The 24,732-nt window shown below is 40.2% G+C and overlaps 1 protein-coding gene across 2 annotated transcripts; it reads right to left on the bottom strand.

Moving 5' to 3' along the window:
• Positions 1–1,411: 1,411 nt before the first annotated feature.
• On the bottom strand, positions 1,412–21,986 carry ar (androgen receptor). 2 transcript variants are annotated; one of them, XM_035626035.2, is made up of 9 exons: positions 20,798–21,986; positions 15,596–15,747; positions 15,284–15,400; positions 10,365–10,643; positions 9,122–9,266; positions 6,273–6,403; positions 5,992–6,143; positions 5,394–5,520; positions 1,412–3,428 (listed from the first exon to the last, which is right to left on the bottom strand). In XM_035626035.2, the coding sequence occupies exons 1-9, from the start codon at positions 21,883–21,885 to the stop codon at positions 3,301–3,303; spliced, it is 2,319 nt and encodes a 772-aa protein (XP_035481928.2). In that variant the 5' UTR covers positions 21,886–21,986; the 3' UTR covers positions 1,412–3,300. The 2 variants fall into 2 exon arrangements, with proteins under 2 accessions (XP_035481928.2, XP_035481930.1); XM_035626037.2 differs by having other exon boundaries at positions 1,412–5,520; positions 20,798–21,985.
• Positions 21,987–24,732: the final 2,746 nt, after the last annotated feature.

Here is a 24,732-nt window from a genome sequence, read left to right as displayed (position 1 = left end):
ATTGTTATTAATTTGCAGATATAAACTGTTGTTGGCAAGCTGACATGCAAACCTGGATCACTAACAAGCCTAATCATGCAAAAGAGTCATTTTCTAGATTGATTGGCGCTAATAAATTTGTTGTTAGGTCAAAATAATATTGTTATTATTTTTTAACTTCTAGTTTGAATATGAAGTGTTGTGAAACAAAGTAAAGTTGATACCAATGGGAATATCCTTATTTATTCACACACCAAAGTATCAGACTAAGTAGAACTTTGACCTAATGACAGAGCTGGGTGAAAGAATAAGAATCGCCAAAGTCACTGGCAATTTATCTAATCAATGATCAGATATTTCAGCCTGGACTACAGTGGTTGAAATAAAAGGCCATCAAGTTAATATTAAAAAATAGTTTGCCCTCCCCCATACAGTGAATGTCTTGTACTAGAATTCTCTCTTCCTCTAGTCCATCCTCCCTCTATGTGTTGAATACTTGGAGAACCCTCACAGAGCCCTCTGACTACGACTGTGATCTTTTCTTATCCTCAACTGTCCTGCCTTTGAGGAGCGTAGCTGGTCATGTGGCTCTCTGTGGTTTGACTTTCATTCACTTCCATTGTAATGTCTTGTTACAACAGGAAAGGTTTGAAATTTAAGAAGCGGAATATTCTCAGAACACCAGTGAAGTTTAAAACATTGCAGGATAAACTTTCATACCTAAAACATTTGAAATGAAAAGGAGGAACAAGAAGCCTCTCCACATTATGCCCTCAGTGGTTATCTGTATTAAAAGCCTGTTTGTAGCTGGACATTGGTATTTATTTTGCCATCTACTCCTCCCACCACATTCCAGCCCCAGCTGCCAGCCTGAGCCACTTCTCACAGCTTCTGTACCAGCCTCAGCAGCGGTTGGATGTTCAGCCCACATCAGAGACTGGCAGAAATTCCCTTGCTGATCTCATGCCATGCTGATCTAAATTAATACACCGCAAAGTGCAAGAATCTCAAATAGGGGAGCACACACAAGAACAATAGAATGTGTGTTCTCAATAAAGCAAGCTCACCGTTTGCTGAATGTCCAATGCCGCATCCAAGCTGTATTTATTTTTAAAGTATTCCACTGGTTTGGAAATGTACTACTGTGTGATTCTCGTTAAATCATTTGCTCTACTTTTTCATTAATGCCACCATTCTTACAAATTTTCTTCTTTGGTGCTTTTCTGTTACTCCAGCTTGATACAAACATCTTGTTGACTTTAGAAAGACCTAAATGTTATTACATATACTCACGTTTAACTTTCACTCTTGCTCTGCGGTCATACAGTTTATGTATGTTAGAATCCAAACTATTAAATTGAAGTACATATTTCATATTTTCATTCAAAATAGAAAACCCTGCTTCGGTGGCAAAGATGACAAAATTCGTCTATAGAGTCAGAAGTTCTTTTAATTGCTTTTACAAGATGATGCAGCTTTACACCTTTGAAAAAATGCACATATTGAAAAACACACAGCAGGTCACAAAAGGTATAAATCATACTAGAGATGACTTTAAAAAAGTCAAGTGTCCAGACACCGAAAACAGACAATAAACTAATCAATATATACAGTTACTGACTCATGTTCAAAGAACAATCTCAATATGCTGTACACCGGGCACATACACAGCGTGTGTCCGTTGACATCAAACAGACACACCAGCCTACTGGGATTGAACCATTACAGTATTTAAACTTGACACGGGCTCGGCAGGCTGTGGTTCATTGAGATGTGTGATCCACTGGCACTGGTGACGCCTTTGCCCCTGTGTCCTGCTTAATAAAACTAGACAGCATTAATAAAAACAAACTACTGCATTGTTTAGAGTCGACATTCGTTTTCGAGAGTTTAGTAACAAATTGTTAAAACTGTCAACAACAGTGGTACAATACAGTGCATTCAGGAAACGACAGATTTCTGAATTTAAAAATTTGAGCAAAACCTAAGTATGATGTGCTTATTTAAAATACTGATACGCCAAATCATTTTACTGTTTTTGCACATGAACCATATGTTATCTGAGTTCCTCTCCTAATCACACTTATGACTAGTTTCAATTTTTACACTGGACTGCTGCATCTCAAATGACAGAAGACACATTTATTACATTTTCAGGGCTATAATTAGCAGTTGTGGTGGATCAAATGTACTTGTATGTAGCTACTGGATTCCCTTTCCTCCCCACAGTCCTGTCGTTTTCACAAAGCAAATATTGCATAAAAAATACAAGAAAATGACATGTAGACATCCACATGTGCAGATGAGGTAAAGTACGAGTTTCACTATAGTTTATGAATTAATCCTTTACAAAAAACTGAAACTGTCACAGTCAACTTATCACTTTACACTGTACAACAAATTGTTGCCATGCCCTCTGATGGTGTCATCATAGTTCAATACAAGTGACATCTATCGGCACAATACAAACAGGCAACTGGAGGAATACATGGATGTCCAAGCATTGCTTTCTGTCAAGCTAAAAGTTCCACAGGCAGTTTAACGCATGGTGCATGCATCTACAACTTGTAAAAGAAACCGTTTTAGAAAAGTGTTGACTTTACAGAGTTATAAAACATTGTTGAAAATCATTGAACAAGGCGGGATAAGCCACAGACGTCTTAACGTGGTGTGTGTTGGATTGTCATAAACACGGAACAGCTGGATTGAGAGAAGTTCCAATTTCAGTCTAAACTACACTCACTTGACATTGGGTGTAGTTTTATGTACAAAGTGCCTTCATGTTATCCCACTTTGATTATGCAAAACCTGAAATTTGTATTCAACTCAATTGACCGTTAATACTTTTCAACAGTTTTGCTCAAGTGTCGGTGTTCGGTTGTCTTCAAAGCATGTCACTGCTTCGCTTTTTCTTGGATTTCATCTCTGCGGTTTGGCAGGGCCACTCATGGACTTCTACATTCTACATCCAAAGGCCTTCCAGGTTTAAACTGGCTGAGAGTTTATATTTATTGTCCTGTTGGCACATCACCGCCCTTACGTAAGATCTCTGGCACCCTGAATCAGGTTCATTCAGTATTTGTCTGTTTTGGTGCCATCTTCTCTTCCTTGTGTCCCAACAAGTTTCTGAGTCCCTGCTGCTGCAACCCGCCTGCTCACAGCATGACGTGTTGTCTGGGAGGAACTGTGGTAGACAAGCGAAGGGCTGGCGACTTGCGTTATAGCTGATGGCTTTATTTTAGTTTTATCAGTGAATCTCTTGATTAAAGTTAAATAAATGTTTAAAATTTGTAATGTGTCCTTGCTTTGGTTCTACGTGCTTCATGGTAGATGCAAAAGTAATCCAATGGGGCGACTGTGGCTCAGGAGGGAGGGCGGGTCATCCACTAATTTGAGGGTGCGTGGTGTGCCCTCGGGTCTTTGGCCAAGATACTGAACCCCAAATTGTCCTGTCCGAGTGTGAATGGGACAAGACAGAAATGTCATAAATATAGAAGCGTATATATATCAATATATATATATATATGTATATTTATGAATGTGTGCGTCAAAGGGGGTGAATGTGACATGTAGTGTAAAGCACTTCGAGTGTTCGTTAAGACTAGAAGACTGCCACTATATCTAACGCAGTCTGCCATGCCGTTTGTCATGTGGCTGTTTGAGAAAAAATGTAAATTTTCATGCAACATTTGGTAAGAATATAGTTTATTGCTAATAGCTAATTCATGTTGCCTTTGGTTTGAACTGCCATCTTAACATTCAATTATCACATATGAATTGACTTTGGAGGCTGTGCGGAGGAGCAATACAATATCAAACCCGAACAAACTGTCTAATTTTACCCAACTTCACTATGTGTCTTCTTTGACAAGTTTCCCCACCACTTATTTATATGTTAATGCTTTGAAATTAGTGACATCAAGAACATTTCTCTGCATATTTGCTGCCAATGTGACGGGAAAAGTGCAGAATGACAATAAACCTAAAAGTGTCCACTGGAGACGCCTGCATTAATTGGCTCAGTCAAGCAAGAGACATTTACTGTGTGAAGACGGAATATGTAAATGCTAGAGTAACAGTGTAAGGCAATCTGCTCTGATAACAAGTGTGTAGATAGTGCTTTCACAGTATAGTGTGACTTTCTTTTATGGCTTTGCACAAACAAATCAAAATGATATTTGATTTCAGAAGAGTAAATAGTGACATAACCTGTTCTTCAATATGACATGACCTGTTATCTTGTCCACTGTTTTTCTTAAAGAAAAGATAAATAAGCCTTTGGCTTTATTGTGATTTTTAATTTCATCATATCTGATTTTTAAGTGAATACTCAATGAGCACAATTTGGAATATAGTTTTCTTCATTGCCAAAAAGTCAAATACTCAAAAACAAAAACAAAAAGGATGGCTGCCTCTGGTTGCCATTAGAAACACTGTAGTGACTAATCAGAGAAGTGGTAAATACAACTGGGTGAGAATGTATCTACCTGTTGAGAAACATGTGAGTCCATAAGTGGCTGAAATAATGATTTAATGATTTATTCATTCATATTTGGATTTCCATAATCCATTATATCGTACTCAATTTGCAATATCTCTGTTTAGTTTTGAGTGTAAAGTTAACATGTTTTTTTCAGCATTTCTCATATTTCAATATTCTATTATTGTTTTTTTCTATACAAAGTATCATGAAAACATCAAATTTGAATATTACATTAATGAATTCATATTTACACTGTATTTTTGACTAATTTAATGCCACAATGGAATTTCAGAATTTTGTGCATGTATTATGAAGTTTAATAAAAGAATTGATTTGTGTGAATGTTAACTCCAGTTTGTATTTACCACTTTTGATCTCACAAGCAGGAGCTTTCACCTGAAGGCAGCGGTTATAAAAACAGATGTTGGAAAGCAAGTGTCTTTTTTATTACTGTGATCCATTTCTCATCTGCTCCTCGGACCATATTTCCTTTGCTTGTTTTTTAATATTTATGTGAACCTTGTCAAGTGCATGTATAATGACGGGTTGTTTTTTTCAACCCTGCTACTTTAAGGTTGTTGTAATCATAATTTACAGACTTACTGCGTATGTAAAGTAGCATTTCTGGCCAGGCTGAAAATACAAACTCTCCTCTCAGATACAGCAGAGCTGTCAACCAGTGATGCCTTGCAGCTCTTCAGATAAAAGCTTTATCAGTTCTGAGCAAACAACCTCAATTATGGTTGAAAGGGGAAAAAAACTTGAGCAATAAAATAATGACTGGGACAAGGCTAAGAGCTATTAGATCGGACATGAAGGGAAACAGTGCAAAGCCTTTGTTTAAGTTTATGGAGGCAGCAAATCCCAGTCATTTTTTTTAAATATAAAAAAAAATATTTCTACTCGTGAAACAAGATGGGTTTGGCCAAACCTGCCAGGATCTTTGGTACGTGCACTGAGATTATTTCTCCAATCATCTCTGGAAAGCTGACCTTGGTGGGGAGTGACTGAGCCTGGACAAAAAGATCAAACGTAAACTGATGGAGCTTCTTTACCATCTGAAACACAAGGGGGGGGAAAAAGAGAAAAGATTACATAATTTTAATTAAATTCACTACAAACAGATTTTAGACAATGACTCTAATGAAACTAATGATCTTCACTAAAATTAAACAGAGCAGAAAAATTGGGCATTGGAGGGCTCTCAATCACACTGAACCAATCCATTAGGCCATTTCCTACCCTGAAGAACAGTTATTAGATTTGAAGATATTGGATATCAGGCTTGTACTAACATGAATGCAGCATTTATCTACAGTGTGGTCTTTAAAAAAACAACATCACAGCACCACCTCAGACTGCCTCCATCACAGATAATTTTTTTAAGAATATCAAACTCTTGATCTATGTTTTTTCCCTTGACCTTCTAATTTGGTAAAATGGAGCAACACGTTCTGGCATGGAGAAAGAAACACACTTGTACATGTAAAAACAATTAACCCAAAATCATAAGCAGCAGCGTATCTCACCATCTGGAGGGAGTCCAGGAGTCGGGTGAGTTGGTAGAACCTCTGAGAGCAATTGGTCGCCATTCGATAGTTAATGAGCCGATCAAGTTCATTGATGTAGGTGAGACGCAGCTCATCGAAGTACTTCTGGCTCTTTAGACCCTCAACTGGAACTGGTGGAAGGAGAGAAACAGTTTAGACTTCGTCTTTGGCAGTTAACCTTCTGGCTTTACTCCCTCCAATGCAGCCGCACTCATTTGTTTTCGGTGGTTTCATTGCTCGGTGCACAGGGCAGCACTTACTAATGCTGAAGAGGAGCAAGGCCTTCATGCAGAGAAACTCTTCCTGAGTGATCTGCAGCAGCACAAACTCCTGTGCAAGATGTCTCATCCGTATGCAGTGCTCATACATGGTGGAGACGTGCATCCGATTTCTGCAATGACGTAAAAAGGTCAGGATCGGAGATGTGAACGAATGGAGGTGTTCCAATCACAAAGGGGCAAGGGGACGAATTGCTTTATACGTTGGACATTTGCTCTGCAATGAACAACTATCGCAGAGGGGAGAATGTCAGAGGTTAGATCCGTTTTTTATCGATGTCCTAATGACATCAGTGACAGTGACTTATGTCCCTTACGATCCAGAGTGATCTTTGACATCTGGTGCAAGATGTTGGAAACACACAGCGCCGTTACATTACCAGATTCATTGTCATTCATTGCGGTTTAAAGTTCATCATTGCAGGTGATTGGATTCATCATGTTCATCACGACTGAGCGATGATGTGAAAGTTTGCCACCTTTTACAAAGTGAAATCGTTCTGCCTTTATCATGAGTCAGGAAAAGTGAAATAAAGTATATCCACAGAATAAATTAAATACTGAAATGCAGACCACGCAGAGTTTCAGGATGTGGTTGGATAAATGTATATTTTACAGAAGCCAGTGTATAATCCATTTAGTAGAGGGTTTGATAAAACACGACCCCTGAGTTGATTTATGGGAAATGTAGGATGTTCCTTGTTCTGTTTCTTGTAAATCTGCCAACTTTATTGATGTTCAAATACTAAATCCCTGGAGGAAACCTTTGATTGAAAATAAAATGTGAGCGAAGTTATCCTATACTGACTGAAATGCTCCCATATTGATAACAAAACCACCATTTTCTTCTCTTCTTTCTACACATAATGAGTAACATGTGTTTCAGTCACTTTGTCTGTTATACTTGCATTGAAACTAAGGTCAAACCAATGGATAAAAGAATCTGACCTAATCCTGTGACTGTATCTAAGATGTTTCCAACAGGGATCCTGAGTGAGACACTCAGTTACAGGTTATGTGGAAGTGTTGCAAAAAGGTTTATGTTTGAGCATAAAACACAGTACAATAACATGCAAGAAACGCATTTGTGAAGACATTAACTAACAACAAATGAATGTTTACATATATAATATATAGTCCACAGCTTAATGATTGTTGCGAGAATTAACCTCCTGTAAACATCAACAAAAATGTGGCCAGTGTGCTTGTTTTATGATGTCGTATTACATGTTAATGCTACCTGCCAGCCAACACACATTTCCACAGTGTTTTGCTTTGTCAAAAACTTTGCTGCTATTTTGCATAATGATTGTGGAGTCACATTCAAGGACACTAAAAACAGCTTAAAGTAAAAGAAAACAACACACTAATGGTCCTCTCTCATTTAATGTATCCACTTAAGTCAATGTGGAATACAATTTACTATTCAAGCCCTTACTTAATTCTCATATTGCCTGACACTTGGATAGTTCAACTCCTTTTTAAAACAATTTTTTACAAGCTTTATTTATTCAGCGCAGGTTCACTGTGCACAGATTCTCGAATGCTCTTTCTGCAACACAATGTCCCACACTGACAAAGTTACACAATCATATCTGGAAGCTGCCCAGTATGACCACAGTAATATCTGCCGGTCACTGAGCAGCTTCGTTGGAGCAGTTTGGGTTCTGTTGCTCATTTACTTTATCCTGCCAGTCCAAGATTGAGCCAGCTATCTCCCAGTTACAAGGCTATTTGTTTAACCCATGGGCAGCTATATTCACAAACAAATGAATTCATTGTTGCTGTTGATTCCCCCCCCCCAACAAATTCAACAGGGCTACCTCTCTTGATATAAGATCTTATGAGAAGCTTGATATCTAAAAACAGCATGGGGCAGCTGTCAATGTGACTACGATTTAAGTTTAAAAAACATAAAATCTTGTCTTGCTTTGAAGGCTTGTGTCAGGCTTATTGAGTCTATCATGATGGATTTTCTGCCTTTCAACAAAAATAAGATCTATTAGTGCACAATTGAAGCCATTACAACCAAATGTGGTATGCAGCATGAGCAGATGATGCCCAAATCGTAAAAAAAAAAAAAAATTTGACCAGCAAAAACTGGCCATTCTAAGACCCTGATACAAAATACAAAAATAAAAACAAAGGTTATACAGTTAGCTATTATTTCCAATCAATGTTATTTATTCTGTAAATTGCAATATACTGATGTGGTGATGGAAGATAGAAAGATTTATTAAATGTATTTGCTGATCTATAGAGTTTGTTTGCGGCAGATTAACAAGAACATTGCAAGCCTAAAGAATGCATGTCAATTAGAAAAAACATTGATTTGTACGTAAACTTACAATATCTAATAGAAATTGGTATTCAATGTTTGACGGAAGTAAGTAAGCTATCAGGTGTTGTAACCATTAAAATTCTTCACTTATAACTGGAAGGCCTCTAGTGCTGTCTGTGAAATTCATATCTGAATCAGTTCACTCACCGAGGCCACAAGAATTTGAATGCTGCAAACTAATGTTCCTTACTTCAATCTCACGGTAACAAAAGAACACCTAAAGGGGGAAATTGGATGAGCACTGCCGTAAAAGGCCTGCAATACTTCTACTTTACTTTAATAAAATTCTAGAGAAATCTTTGTGTTTGTGCATGAGCAGGAAAGCAAATCACAGAAGGTCGGAGAGACAGACAGAGACTGGTGTCTGTGTTATGTATGATAGCAGCACCTTTCTCACTGGGGTGATATGAATAATGAGGAGCGCAGCATTTTGGTCACTCCCAGATAAAATCCTTTTAGAGAACATAATTGAATTCAGAGCTGTACATACTCATTGAACACGAGATCTGGGGCAAAGTAAAGCATCCGGCCATTGACGTTCTTATAGGACCTCCATCCCAGGGCAAACACCATCACCCCCATCCACGAATGTTGAATCACAGTCATTTGGTCGTCCACGTGGAGATTTCTAAAACCTGAGGACAGAGAGTCCAAGTTACAAAATGTGACACAACCTGGTATATTTTATAGTAAAAACACCATGAGTTCTTGTAAATTTTTACCAGATTTTCTAAATTTAATTAATACGCCGACCAAAATCTATCAAACGGCATTTTTAAATAGGTTGATGTAAAACACTGACCATTCTGGAAAGTTCATGGTGTTTTCAATTGGTTTGCCACCTACTGTAGCGATATCGTCTCTTAGTTGATCACATACATTGTAAAATGACATGTGGCGTTCCTCAGGGATCAATTTTTCGGGGCACTTGAAGCCACAGATAATCAATATATTTCACCTATTGGTTGGATCATCTCAGCATAATATGGGAAGGCCATTTTGGGGGAAATTTTGGGACAAACCAAAAACTAAACAGGAAAAGGAGAAAAAAATATAGAAAAAAATCGAAAAAAGGGAAGCCCTAGTGAGCAAATTCCTTCCCACAGGGTCTGGGGAGTGCTCAAGATGGTGGATCGGATTCATCCTCCCACTGGCTAGCCTCCGCCTAACAGTGTGGGTGAGGCCAGGGCAGGGTATGAGTTCCATAGAGCAGGAGAGAGAGTAAGTGAAGAAGCTTAAATAGTTTTCATGCTCTGAGTTGTTAAAATTTGTCTTAGCTTAGAAAAAACAAGGATACAAAAATCCAAGCAGGAAAAACAAAGTATAAAGGATCAGACTGATGCAAACTGATGCAAAAAAAAGAAGAACAGTCGGGAAATATAAGGCACATGGCACAAGGACAATCTTGCGGAGTGGAAACTAGAGAAGGCATGTGGAAGAAGTGTTCAGGTGAGTGGGGAGGAGGAACAGGTTAGTTGCAGTAGGAGTGGCAATGTCTGGATTGACAGACTGAAACAGACAAATTCTTTTTTAACATAAAAGGACGTATTTCCTGTCTTGCAATAGTATGATCACCCGATTCTGGAGTTTCTCTCAGCTTAACGGAGCATTTTAACACTTAGATGGTAACCAAGGCGAAGCATTTTGCGTTCAAGAGCAAAATGTTAATAAGGTGGATTCATCAGGGAATTAACTGATCAACATTGCTTCAATAACCTCAACCAGTGTCCTACCTGGCAGCCCTTTAGCCCATTTCACCACTTTGACCAGTTGTCTCTCTCCCAGCTCGTTGAGGCTGGTGAGCAGGGTGGCAGCGGAGTCCGGTTGGCAGTAGTCGTGTCCCGCGTTCACCACCTCGGGCTCAATGGACTCCAGGATGTTGAGGAAGACCAGCTGGGAGTTCAAGGTCAGGCCCGATTTCGGAGAGATATTCTGGATGGCCTCTGCAGAGTCCTGTACAGGATGATCCTCTTCAGGGTTCTTCTGTTGTCCGATCTTCTTGAGTTTACGTGCTACACACAAAAGCAATACATTGAGAATTAGTTCACTTGTTAAAAGGTTTCAACTTAAGCAGCAATAATAATGATAACTACTTTATCACTATTAAAAAAGGCATAAAAGTTGTAGTCAGACATTCTGTGCACTTTGTTTAATCCCCTCAGTCCAGGTCTGACACGTCTGATTGAATTTCACCAGTGAATCCTGTTGCCCTTGCTCTCATGACTTGTGTCTGGAGCCATGTTGGATTCTGCCTCTGGTTTTTAGATACTGCACAATTTACCCATTACAGCTAAATGTGGTGTGCAGAATGAACAGATAATGGTTATTCCACAAGGTTTCCCTTTCAAAAATGATCAGAATCAAAGGGTTTAGTAGTAAAATGCCAGTCACATACCCTTGTGTCATCTTTGCTTAACAAGACATTAATGTGACTGTATGTTCACCATGGATACTTGTTTTTTCTTTTGAAGAATAGAGGAAACTCGTGCAACAAACCACTATGTTAAGTTTTTATTGTACTTCCCAAAGAATCGATTTAAAAAATGTCTCAGACTGCAACTGTGCTTTTTGAATAAAAAGTGAAATAACAATTTCATCCAACAATACTCAATCTGCAGGTAGCTTTGAAGATATTGAATGAAATTCCTTTCGGAAGAAAACCAGATGAGCCTCATCTAGTATTGGTAAGGTCTGTGGTCATGGGTGAGTCCTGGCGATACAGATGTAAAAAAGAAATCCTTTACTTTTACTATTTAACTCAGTAAATAATGCAGATTTGCACTATGTTTCTTTCACAAAACATACAGGGATTTAGAAGACTATAAAATGCCAAACACAATATAAAATTAAAAAAACAACGACTCTGCTATCTAAGCAATGACAAAGCTACAATTTCTTTCCCCACAAACGCGGAAAATCCTGAGGCAGCTGCTCCATATGACAACCTGCACTTACAAACTGCAGTAATTGGAGCCGGCTCTCTGATTTGGTGGAGTAGACTGCCGTGTAGGCCAGAGTAAAGCAGCAATGCAATCAGACTGGAATAATTATATTCTGCTAAACAGCGACCGATACATTTAGCTTTCAACAGGCGGGATTAACACTGCTAACCATTTACTCAGTCACAGACAGTTTTCTGTCCACGTTGACCTCAGCTGTGAACAGTAACAGTCTGTTATTTCAGAATGACAGCCGTGCTGGTGGGTGAGTGACAGGCAAATGCACAAATGGTGACTACGTGCTGAGTGCATTGAAGAACAGACACTTTTGTTGTTCAAGTGGGATCCTCAAAAAAATCTTAAAAAAAAAAAAAGAGGCATGATTTCATTAATTTAGCTTTAGGCATTAAAAACAAATTTAGATCAAAACATCAGAAAACATTATGTCCTTTTAATCATTGTTGACTGACAGTAAAAAGTAAGTTCATTGTCATACTATTGCCTCCTGCAGCTTCTGTGCGGAGAAGCTCTCATTAAAATTGCGGCCTGGCTTTTCAGTTTCACTCTGATTATTATTGAACTGCCAGTTATAGATACAACCCAAGTCTCTGTCAGAAGTAGCGGGGTTGAGGGCAAATTGCAGATTATATAAGAAGGATCATTTGCAAGTCCCACATTTCCATTTCTGATCCAATTACAAACACTGGATATAAAAAAAATTTTATTAAAAAATTCCTCCGTGGGATTCTCGACCGTGACACAGACCGGCATCTGATCTCTGCAGAGAACAGTGTAAATAGGTTGGGTTGAGCTAACCTTAAGATCTCCATGCTTGAGTTGAAGCCAAGATAAACAAGAAGAGGAGACATCCAAATGATGGATTCAAGCGCCGTCTTTGTTACAGTACACCCACATTAACTTCAGAGGAAATAATTAATTAGTCAAGATACAGTCAACTGTCTCTACGCAGAGTCAGTGGTTGAAAGCTGACCAGCACACTGAGTTGTGGCATCTCAGTGTGCCCCCCCCCCCCGCTAAATCTGACCTACATTGAACAAGCTGCAGATGTATCCATGACAAACCCATTTCCCCTCAAATCGTGTGAATTTACTGGCCATGTTATGTTCCACTCATTCACGTTTTTTTGGTCCATCTTCTTCTCAGCCAGTATCAGACTCATTATCATCTTTATCATAACTGTCCAATTTATTCTCACTTTGGTGTCCAGGTTGTAGGTGTCATGACATCATTAGCTCACGAGTGTTAACTGTGTTTCTGCAAAGGTGTGTGTGAGCATTGCATCCGACAGTCTGACCAAAGGAGAAAGAAGTGAGAGAAAAAAGAACAATAATGTGTGATAAGTGGAAATGATATAAGATAAGTGAAAATGATATGAGATATACTACAGTGGGTCGCATTTATGTCACAGTTCTGTATAAATATGTAATAATGGGGCAATACCTTGATCGTAACAAGGTAATAACAGGATGATACTGTTATAATTAAAGAAGTAATAACAGAATCCCTTTAATGTTATGGTTTACATTCTGCATCAGGATAGTTATAGGACAAACATAATTTGGGCAATAATGATATTAAACATCAGTGTGATAGCAACACTGGTTATTGTGCTTCTTCAGGGAGGGATGCCAAAATCCTATATATGATAATTTGAATGAAAAATCTGGACATAAAGCCATTATTCTTTCTTCTTAATCTATGGTTGTATGACTTTGAATGTCAACGCTCATAACTAATGAAGCAAAAATCACTCACTAATAGTCTATTTAAATTAAACATGGAATTAACTGGGGACACATTAGACATTTTCTCCGTCATAATGAGGATAAGGGACAAAAAAAAAAAATCACCTGTTATGATAATGAAGATGAAATAGCAGGGGCTGTTATGTCTTCTTAATAGCAGACATTAAATGTTAAATATAACCATAAACAAGGACCAAACATTGTATACGGACAAAAACTTCTGGTGTTATGCCGAGTACACAGTGACTGACAACGTAGTCAGCAGCCCGGCAGGAGAGACCCCCCAAGGTGCCTTATGATTTTATAACTGAGCCATGACAACGACACAAATTGTATGTTGATATGGAAAAACAGCAAAAACTGAATTTTCATTGTTCGATGAATTCTCTGATCTCTTCTTTTAGAGCTCCAGAACGAAGTGAGAGCGAGATGTAAAACTACATTGAGAGGGTGTTTGGTACTTAAAACCACGGACGTATCTTCTTATGGATATAAAAACTTCCCAGGAAACACCAAAAAGTATAAATATGAAGGGGGAATGGCAGCTTTCTGTAAATCATTAACTTGGTAGTGAGTGAGTGGCTGATGTGGCTCTTGGCATGTCTCGTGTGTGTGAGTCAAAGTGAACACTTTGGGCTGGAGACAATTTGTGCTGGAAGCTTTTTGAAAAGTGCATCGAGGTTGGAGAGCGTCAGATTTTGATGTCCTAAACAGTTTTTTAGAATGATAGACAGATGGATCAAATTTATGAAGCGCGTTTGGATGTCCACACAAAAAGCCTTTGTGCAGATGTGCAGTGGGCTTACTTCACAATGCTGACAAATGAGGCTACTATCATGTTTTGACAGAGGCAACCGCCCTGCTCAGCTTCTATTTGTGGATATAATTAAAAAAACAGTAATAATATGGAATTCACATGATAAAATAGCCATTTTCAATAGCCATGCTTCTCAGTTTTGAACAGATGCCAAACTCAAGTAAAGCCAGATTCATTCCATTGCTTCTCACTGGAGTGAAACAGACAGCAGTGAACTAATGATACAAAGGTATTCATTTAATTGATCTAAATGCCAATACCTTAGTAATTTGTAATAAATGAAGCTGAATCCTATTTGTCATATCCCTTTCTCTCAGCATGTCATGATTTCACTTTGAAGTAGTTTGAGTAAAAATCCTCTGGGATAATAAGACCACACTGCAAGAAAATTATTGTCATAAATTTTCCTGTGAAATGCCCCGAGTGAATTACATGTCCACGATGAGAACATGAGTGAAAGGATCTCTTTAGACACAACTAGAGAAGGTGTGCCTTTTTACTGACAATCACAGCATTAGATCACATTTTCCCTCCATGGGTTTGTCAGTGACTGGTGGCGAAATTACCAGCATGTCTGCTGCTTTAATTCACATGTCTCATGTCAGCTTTGTGCCTCCGGGCACAATTTTCACCGCTCACAGAATGAGAAAATGGAAGAGAGTGAAAATTGAACACAAGACTAAAATTAGTCCACTACATGTCAATCTTTATGACGAACAGGTCCGGGTGACAGTAAGGAGAAGTGAATGGAAGAGGTCTAAATTGCATGGCAGCTCAGGGGGGGCTTGATTATCAGTAACATCCCCTATTGTGATGATGCTGCAATTGAAGAGAGCTGGCGAAGATGTGCAGTGTAGAGAATAAAGTACTTGGGCTCCGGAAACCATTAATAGTTTCACTTTTAGGACTTCACTTTCTTGTTGTGCATTGTTCGCACATGCGCCGTATGCTGTGTTTATCATGGTGCACATTGCACAATGTATACATGCCATGTCTGAAGTGAAAGGAAACTGACGATACCAGGTTTTATCAAAATATTTGATGTTGATGCTATACAAAAAACGCTGCAATGACATAAATGATCACTGTTTTGTTTTACAGGTGTATTTAAGTACATGAATCCATCTTACCCCCGAGAGTCATCCCAGCTTCGAAACACCTCCTCAGCCGACAAGAGGGACAATTCTTTCTTCGTAGCTTATCAATAGTACAGTCATTTTTGCTTGCACACAAGTATTTCTGTTTGCCTGCATGGACAGGGGAAACCAGATGTTAAACGCTGTTCATTTAGTCCCAAATAAAATAGAATAAAACAGGTCGAGATGCTGAATTTGATCAAATTGTAAGGAAACAAAAAAACAACAACAGAAAAGATCTTCAGGATACGGGAGCTTCAAAGGGCCAAGCTCAGAGTCCACGTTCTACCCATTTGCCTCATTTACCTTCTGCAGCTCTTTTGAAGAAAACCTTGCAGCTGCCACAGGTGAGTGCCCCGTAATGGCAGCCAGACGCCTCGTCTGAACAGATCAGGCACATCCTCTGTGGTGGGAAGAAGAACTCCATGGGGAACATGTGCTCTCTGCCGGCCTCGAACCTGCAGTCGAACAAATGAAACCGGGACGTTTTTAGACCGTGAACGGCCACGGCCATGGACAAAAGGTGTGATCAAACAAATGCTTCTAATGATGACATTTATGTCTATATACTATACTGTATATTCATAAACTGCATATTTTGTGATATTTTCCAAACCATAACGTCTTCTGAAACTAATGGCCCATTTGGGATGAATAAAAACCTAACCGTGAACTCACACGCCACGGCAACTCCAACATTGTGTTTTACTTGTTAAATTCCATCCAAAGTGTAACCGCAAAAGCAGTAGATGTTCACTTCCAAGAGCCGTGCCTCAACCCCTCACTGTGTGATTTAAGGAGGGCAGAGAGTGTGATGACTGAGGACGATGTGGGAAAGGCTTGAGCGCAAACACCACAACCGAGCGGGGGGGTGGGCCCTCGATGGGGCGCTCTGATTTAGCCTTGAACACAGGGAGACGGGAAAAGGCTCAGACATAACGTTGCCTCAGTGATATGCAACTCAGATATCACGGTTTGGCGTGAAAAGAGATGAGTAGGAAGCTCACAGGAAGAGCGTCCACTGTGTCCTGATTAATTCTAGGCGACAAAATAATTGCTAGAAATAGAAAAGGAAACTGAAATCACAAGAAAAAATAAATCTAGCCTCTCTTGTTCACAGTTTCAGATTTATTTCATGCATAACCCTAAAAAGCTATGTGAAACCTGTAATTACCCTTCTCCAGACCTCAGACTGTAGTCCAGTCGACAACTCTGGACTGGTTACATTTGTAAGTGAAGAGAAGGCTCCACAGTTTAACTGCTTCCTATTATCTATAATTTTGTATATCCTAACAATATCCTCCAATTTCTTCTTTGAAAGACTTACTGCTCCAGCTGCTCAGTGGGCGTGAGTACAGTGCAGGGGGCCGGTTGTCCCGGCTGCATGTTTTTAAAAACAGGAAGCTCACAGGATCGTTTCCACAACGCAAAGCTTCACCCGTAAAAAAAAAGGGTGTCTTTCAAAGTTTTCAGCCTGGCGACCTTTAGAATTAAAAAAAAAAGATTATGGTGTTATCTTTGATTAAAAGATAAATAAACTAATAAATGAATTAAGTAATATACAAATTTTGTAAAGGCCTGAGCAATCGTCCCATTGAAAAATGTTAAGAGACTCAAAAATATCAGTGAGATTGTGCTTATATACTCAAGCACAATCTCACTGATATTTTTCATGGTAATGTATGTCATTATTTAAGGTGGACATATGGTACGTTTTTCAAAAGATCGGAGAGAAGCAGACAGACGGGAAAAAACATCACAGCTTTATCAATTCTGACGTAAATTATATGCTGTTATTAGTTCAGCCTAATCAAGTGTGTCTTTTCTGTGTAGAGTATCTAAGAAGTTCCTCAATTTACAAGCTTACATGGATGAAATATACTTGACAAATTTTAATAGTAAAGCTTAACATTTTTTTTCTTTTCAAATGCAATATTTCATTCCCTGCAAGAGATTGACATAAACATTAATATTGATTTTATTTTCTGACATGTGGTTAAAAGATCTTTTAACACACTGTCTTAAATCCTAATTTTGTCATCTTTAATGTAATGAGATTTAAATATACTGATTTAAATAATTTACAAAAGGAGCGTGAGAGACACAAGATATACTGTAGACATTTTAACAGATATCATTGTGTCACAATACAAATCAAAAAAAAAAAAGGAATACTTTGCCGAAACACATTTACATTCACGGACCCTATACGGATAAAAATGATACTGTTATGGGACCATGTGTTAATTTTACACACAATATTCTGATTTACAAAAACAGAATGATCTGTTGTATTCTATGTTTTTTTTCTTTAACTCTGAAGGTAAGAAAAAAAAATGCTATTGAATGAGCACAATGCTGTTTGACAGCAGAGGATTAGGATTATTCCCACCTCTGTCTGGTCTCTGTTTAACGTGCTGTGGTTTCCACATAGTTGCTTCACTGTGTTATTTAATTGCCACATTTCACTCTGCATCATTAGCTAGTAAGAAATGCAAAAAAAATTAAGTCGAAGTTGTGCATGTGAGTCTGGAAACTGTTTTTACAGTGTTGTTTTTACAGTAAAAATAGTTTAACAAACATCTGTTTTCACTCATTTGTGAGATAATGGCATGCGGTTCTCTGCATGATGCAGTGTTGCCCAAGAGCGGAAATCTAGACAGATGTAAGCACAAATATGACCACTGAATTCCAATACTGTACATTTCTCTTGCTGTATTACGCACACGCACATACACACACACACACACACACACACACACACACATACGCACACACACACACACACACACACACACACACACAGCCACACCCACATACACACACACACGAACCATTGAACATCCACCTCTAACTGTTATCTTTTTCCAATGGCATTTGTAAAATCCAGTTGTTAAATACAAAATCTATCATTTCTGTCTGTTTGGGTGACATTTGGTAATAAAATACTTAGGTACAAAACCTAAGGCATAATTCCAAACCCTCTAGTATAAAGTTACCTGTGCCAGAGACTTAAAAAAAAAAGAGCAAACAATAAACCAATAGTATCATTAAAATCTATTTTTCACCTAAAAAAAGGTTTTGATGATGATCCTCATGTCACCCACATACATAGTGAGGCACATATTCAATTTAAGTAACTTAGCTGCAGAAACACGAGGCAGAGCAACAGGTGCTTGTTCATGACAGAAGAGATACTTATTTATATAGATATAGCTATTTAGTGACTAACCAAGTTTAGCAGATCAGCTTGTTGCAAATGAGCAGCAGATCATTGAAGCTTAAGTAGCCCACCTTCTTATAATATTTAAAAAAATATATATATTATTGTAACTTTAGTCTTTAGACGATAATCCCTGTTTCAAACCATTGGGCCGCTTTCAAAAGCATTTCTATAAAGGAGCGCCTAAATGCAGGGGAGTGCTGTCTTATTACTGCACTGTATAAGCTTATTTGCAAACTGAAGCCTGTTCTCCTTTTGCATTTGCCTGCTAAATTGTTACTGCTCCATTAATAAGCTTCAAAGACGACTGTCTCTCTTTCCTTATTGCATAATGCCACAACCACCAAGTACCAGGGAGCGATGGGCCATGTCAAAATTGGTTAAAACGGCACTTTAAAAGACAAATATGTGGAACAAAACCAAAGCAGCTGTTTAGCTCGATACACAGTGCAAATGGGACCGCACTCAAACTCAAGGGTAACTTTCTGGACAAGTCTGTTGATTAAAACTTGAATCTGGAGCGATGACACACTAAAGACGATGCCTGCTCCGGGCATTGGTCTGCATCGTCGTTCAGATAAGTCAGTAAAACTGCCCACTTGTCACAGGCCGCAGGACCCTAAGGTGATAAGTAAAAAGGAGAGCTGGATCTCACGGAACTCCAAGGTCTTTATGCTTGTGCACTTGCAGACATGGTGCAGAGCCAGAAGTCTAAACCGACCCGTCCGATCCCCGTTTGACGTCTGGCTGAGGACCTCAGTCACAGATCGCTCATAATCAAAAAAGGCAAATTGTGCGATCTCGACCTTACTTTGTAAAAAAGCGCCTTGAGATGATGTATGTTGTGATTTGGCGCGATAGAAATGAAACTGAATTGAGTTGAAATCACGTATAAACAAGATTTGGCAGTGTATGTTTATATGCCTTTGCTACTCAGAGCAAATCAAGTAAACACAGCTCAGTAGGTCAGGCAGAACACACTGCCATACCTCGTCTCACCAGGGATGAGACGAAAGGCCGCTGCTCTCACTGTCCTCGCTTTTAACAATCTCACGCATTTCTACTTCCCCCACATGTCCATACCTGGTGGTTTAATGAGTCACTGCACATACACAGTGATCGTATGCAGGGTCATAGTGTACTCCTCTAACAGCCGGAGACGATGGCGTCAGACAGTGCTCTCAATCATTCACCGGCCAGGAGGAATCACGGGCCGCGTGTTGAAATGCAGCTGTATGACCATTTTGTCTGTTGAACACACGAAACAAACAACCGCCGTGTTCTCCTGCAGGTCACACATGAGCGTTCATGATGAATTTAAAAAGAACACAAAAACCTGCACTTGGAACCTTTGGAAAAGTTCATGAAATTCTCAGCTGAGATAGAAATGTCACCGAACTATCAACGCTTTGCCGCCATTAAATAAAGGAAATAAAAGAATCAGTCATTTGTATTGCTTTGCTGTTCTTTCATCCTGTGTGTTCTTGTCCAGTCACGTCAGACCTGTTCATAGAACTACTCTACTACAAGGACACTACATTTACTACTCAAAGAAAAGCCACAAACCAGAAGACAAACTACTCTTTCCAGTGAGACATTTTTCCACTTGGTGCAATTTGAATGAGATTTGCGGCTATTTAAGAATAGAAAAACCCGTTCCCCATTGTCCAGGAGAGACAGCAGGTGTACCACACCGAACATTATTTGTTGTTTGATGAAGGAAACCAGACAAGAAAGAAGCCGTGTTGTGCTATGACCCCCCAGAAATAGTTTAAACAGAACTTTAGGTGTTTGCACACGACAAATCTTACAAATACTATTACTCTAGTCTTTTTCTTTTCACATTCATTATGAATATATCTTCATAATTGAGTCATACATTACATATGCATGTAAGCGGAAAATGGATTTGAATTTGTAATTGAATACAATTCAATTTGAAAATCTGGAAAAACTTGAAATCAGGTCTGGGCTGTAAAGCGCTACCTCACCCAGTATATCAACCAGTCAAATAAATTCAGATAATTTCAAAATTGCATAAAAATTTAAGTTTGAGGGGGCTAATCTTCCCAATGTCTTTACTAAACGCAGCCAAATACAATCCTAAAAAACGGCATAATTTTTTAACTCATAACTCATGTGTGTAGCTGCAGGCAAGACTGTGGTCAAATCTGAGGTATTTACAATTAAATAAGTCTCCACGTTATTTTTGGACTATATATTAGACAGATCAGATCAGATAACGCTAAGATAATATTATTATTATTAATAATAATAATATTTACCTATTATCATTATAGGTGACATCCAGCCACTCGTCTTCCTCGGTCTTCACACAGCTGGAGTTGGGGTAGGGCGGCCTCAGCATCTCGCCCGGGTACCACTGTTCAGCGCGCGTAACGCTGCGCTCATATGGATTGCATATGAACGCGCCGCCGGCTCCCGCGCCGCGCGCGTGCATGCAGTGCCTCGAGCCCCACAACGGAGAGTTGTACTTCTCGTTGAACGTGTACTCGCCGGGCCACAGCGCGCCCGCAGCGTCGCCGTCCTCGGACTTGACTTTGACGGCGAATGGCTCTGGCTGATAGCCGCCGAACTTGTTCTCCAGCGCGCCCCTCGCCTCGTCGAGAGGTCTGTGGCCGAAGTGCGGCGGGACGTAAGGGCACGAGGCAGCGCGCGCCGAGGTCATGTCACCGGCCTCGCACAGTGTGAAGTTCGCCTCATCCACAGACGTCCGAGTGGACGAGTGAGTCCGGTGCAGCGGCGCACCGGACTCTGGACTTTTGAACACCTCCACCAGCTGCTTCGGCCCGTGCGGCGGCCGGTCGTCCCTGTCGTGGCACCTGAACTCGGTGCCAGCAGCCGGAGCTCCGGCACAGCTCAGATGCACCGCTCCGGCTCCGGCTCCGTATACGTTCTCCCCGCGCATGTAGTCACCAGCGGCGCACTGGGCGACGGCAGCATTCATGTCGCTCGTTTCGCACGACTCCGTGGCCAGACCCAGCGACACGGACACAGCTCTGCAGAGCTCCCGGGCAGTTTCTGAGATCGTTGCGCAGGCGGAAAAAGAGGCGCTGTCGCCCACAAGGCTCCCGGCGCCTAACAACTCCCGGGGAACTGCTGTCTGCAGGGAGTGTTGCTCCATGGCACAGGCTTGCAGATGAGCGCGTCCGGATGCGTAAATGTGCGCGTCTGCATCGTCGGGCTCCTTCAACCTGCACGCGCCACTTGCCGTGGAGTTTCTGATGAAACAAACTCGACTTTCTTCACTTTTCAGCGACATGCTGGGAGCGCGCGCAACGTCGCCTGCCTCCAATGTCCCTCCCTCCGGCCAAGTTGTGCTACCAGATAACTGTCGGCTAGTTTGGCTCATTTCCCAGGAAGGGTCCCTTGGCCAGCAGACCGAACTTTGCACCACAACGTCTCTGCAAGTCTCAGTTAACTGTTACCGCTCAGCCCAAGTCTCTTGGGTGAAGGTCCCGGAGCTGCAGGAGTCACAAACTCCTCCTGAACTGGGATCTTCACAGTCAGAGGCGCACAAGTTGCGTTTGATTACAACTGGATGCAGGAGAGGAGTTCTCTATCTGTTTCCTCCTCTGGAATAAAAGCAGGATGTTGAACTGATTCATTTGGCAAATTTAACTTAAAAAGTATAATATAAAAGATGTGAGATACACAAACATATCTTCTCAGTTCAGGCCTTTGAAATATGCTGCTTTGTTTTCCCTAGTTGTTTCATATTAAACCAGTTCAGGTTCCTCCATTGTTTTTTGCCCATATACACTTCAGTCACTGCCATTGTGTTGTTTTTTTTACTGACTTATTGATTTATTCATAAACAAGATGAATAGAAAATCTATTGTCGGAGTTAATCATTAGTTCTCTTCCAAATACATTCCGGCTCCGCAGTTTGCACGCTGGTAAAACATTTCACAATTCATGAGTCGTTCGGTGATTCAAATACAGCTGTTGGTATCTTCATTTGAGCTCATCAGTAGCACCACAGACACACACTCCTCAGTACAGACTGACAATTTAATTAATCAGTTATGTCTGTGCGGTTCCCTTCTACAGAAGGGCCTCACTAAAACATCTTATTTGCAAGGAGTTTACCGAGTGGTAGCTGCTACATCACCTGTGTCCAAAGGTTTACATTTTTTTAAATCTTTTTGTATTCATGAGGTCAAACTTCAAACAAAAAATAAAACGACAGTTGGTTAAAGATCGTTAACTCACAGGCGTGACCTTTCCTGAACAGGTACATTCGGTAATGTGCAATCTATCCTTTTTGACTTGGTCCAGAAATGCTTGACAGAACTCATCCTGTCAGGATTTCTGTCTCAGTTCTTGCTGTTGTTCTCCACCTGCCCACCAGGTGTCTCCAGGGCCTCCTGCTCACCTTTTCCCCATACTCCTCACCTGCTGCCCAGTGTTAATACTAGGCCTTTATAATACTGCTAATGTTTCTGTGTCTCATGTTGTGCTGCTCATGCTGTGGACTCTCATTACCGCTGTCGTCACCAGTTGTCTGTACCTGCCTGACCATCCATCCATCTGTCTGTCCAGGGGAGGCCTGTAGCATTGGCGACATAGGTGACATAGGCGGTCACCTAGGGCGTAGGTGACCGCCTATTATTGTTGCATTTAACAGTCAGTTTTAATGTTATAACGTGGGAGGCGAGGACCTTATTCGTTTTACCCCTTAAACCCCTGATTCCTCTCCATTCAAATGGGTTTTATTTTTATTTCACTTTGGGTATTTCAGAGTGCGGAGTTTAGCGCTGGAAAGTCGCTTTTTATTATTATTATTATTTTATTTTTTTGCATCATCAGATTCAGCTCAACACATTGAAATGTTTGGATCTCTGGAGGTTCTCATGCATCCAGGTCATTTTCAAACCCAGTAGCACATGAATGAAGACTGGTTCACCCCAAAGTCCGCACACACACACACACACACACACACACACACACACACACACACAGTCGAGCAACCTACAGTAGTATAGTCAGATTCAGCGAGGGATGTGCTAAACAAACGGAGGGCTCAACACAGGAGAGCCAGCACCTCAGGGCAGGACTCAGCTGTCTATCATATCTTAAAGGTCATGGGATGCTACTTTTTAGACACGGATGTACATACTGGAGCATCAACAGGCACTGTCCCCAGCCGACAGAGGTTAAATGCAGTCAGTTGCTGTACTGAGCCAACACTGATGGATGTGTCTACATATGGTCACATCTAATTGTAAAATGCCGTTGAGTAAAGCATCAAGGGAACTGGCATAATATTATTTATTACCTGGTCAGCATGGTGTAACCATCCACCACATGTGCTGAGAGAGCAGGATGCTTTATTCATATTTGAAGCTTATAAGAGCTTCAGCCAACTAAACTCAACAGTATTCCTGCATAGAGAGTTAACACACTAGAAACAATACTTATACAAATAACGGCATGACTCCTGGTCCATTGGAGGTGCAGTTAAATTGTGTCTGACATATAAACCTCTTTTTTTTCAGGCACTGAAAGCTACTTGATAAGAGTCTATGAATGTAGCTTATAAAAGGAACAAACAGCAACAGGCTGAAGTCATTTTGAGAGAGAATGACGTGCTGTAACGGAGACTCTCCTCCATCTCATTGTGTATGTCATAGTGTGTGAGTGTGCGTGCGTAGGTGTCTACGCACTACTACGATGTAGGAGGATCTGTCGCTCTGCAGCTTCTGGCAGCCACAGATTTCAGTCCACCCGGACCATTAAACAAATGAGCGGTTGGGCCAGAACCTCCACCACGCAACGCTCGATGTACTAGAACACAATCTTTTGATATGTTGTGTCAAATGCATTACGCGGTTGACGTTTGAAGCCTCAAATGTAATTGATGCTCCCAGAGGATCTTTTCCAGAGTTGTCAAAATTGTGAGCCAGAGGACAAGTTGAAACGCCGCACACTGCAGTAAATATTATTTTCCACATGCATCTCGTACACTTGTACTACATAGACGAAGTGTTGTAAAGGTTAACTGTCAAATAATTGATCTGTTATGGGGACAAATCTAATGGTGAACAACACGTATATGTATGCAACACCTCCTTATAGAATTGCTTGACACGCAGGATTGACACTATGAAATCAGTGAGGTGATATGTCATTGCTTTGGCCTTAGTTTTTACTATAAACAGATGCTATAATTTCTGCAAACCAGATATCGCGTTAC

The sequence above is a fragment of the Scophthalmus maximus genome, chromosome 2 (assembly GCF_022379125.1).
Source record: "Scophthalmus maximus strain ysfricsl-2021 chromosome 2, ASM2237912v1, whole genome shotgun sequence".
NCBI classification, from domain to species: domain Eukaryota; kingdom Metazoa; phylum Chordata; class Actinopteri; order Pleuronectiformes; family Scophthalmidae; genus Scophthalmus; species Scophthalmus maximus.
This window is presented reverse-complemented; position numbering and strand designations above follow the sequence as displayed.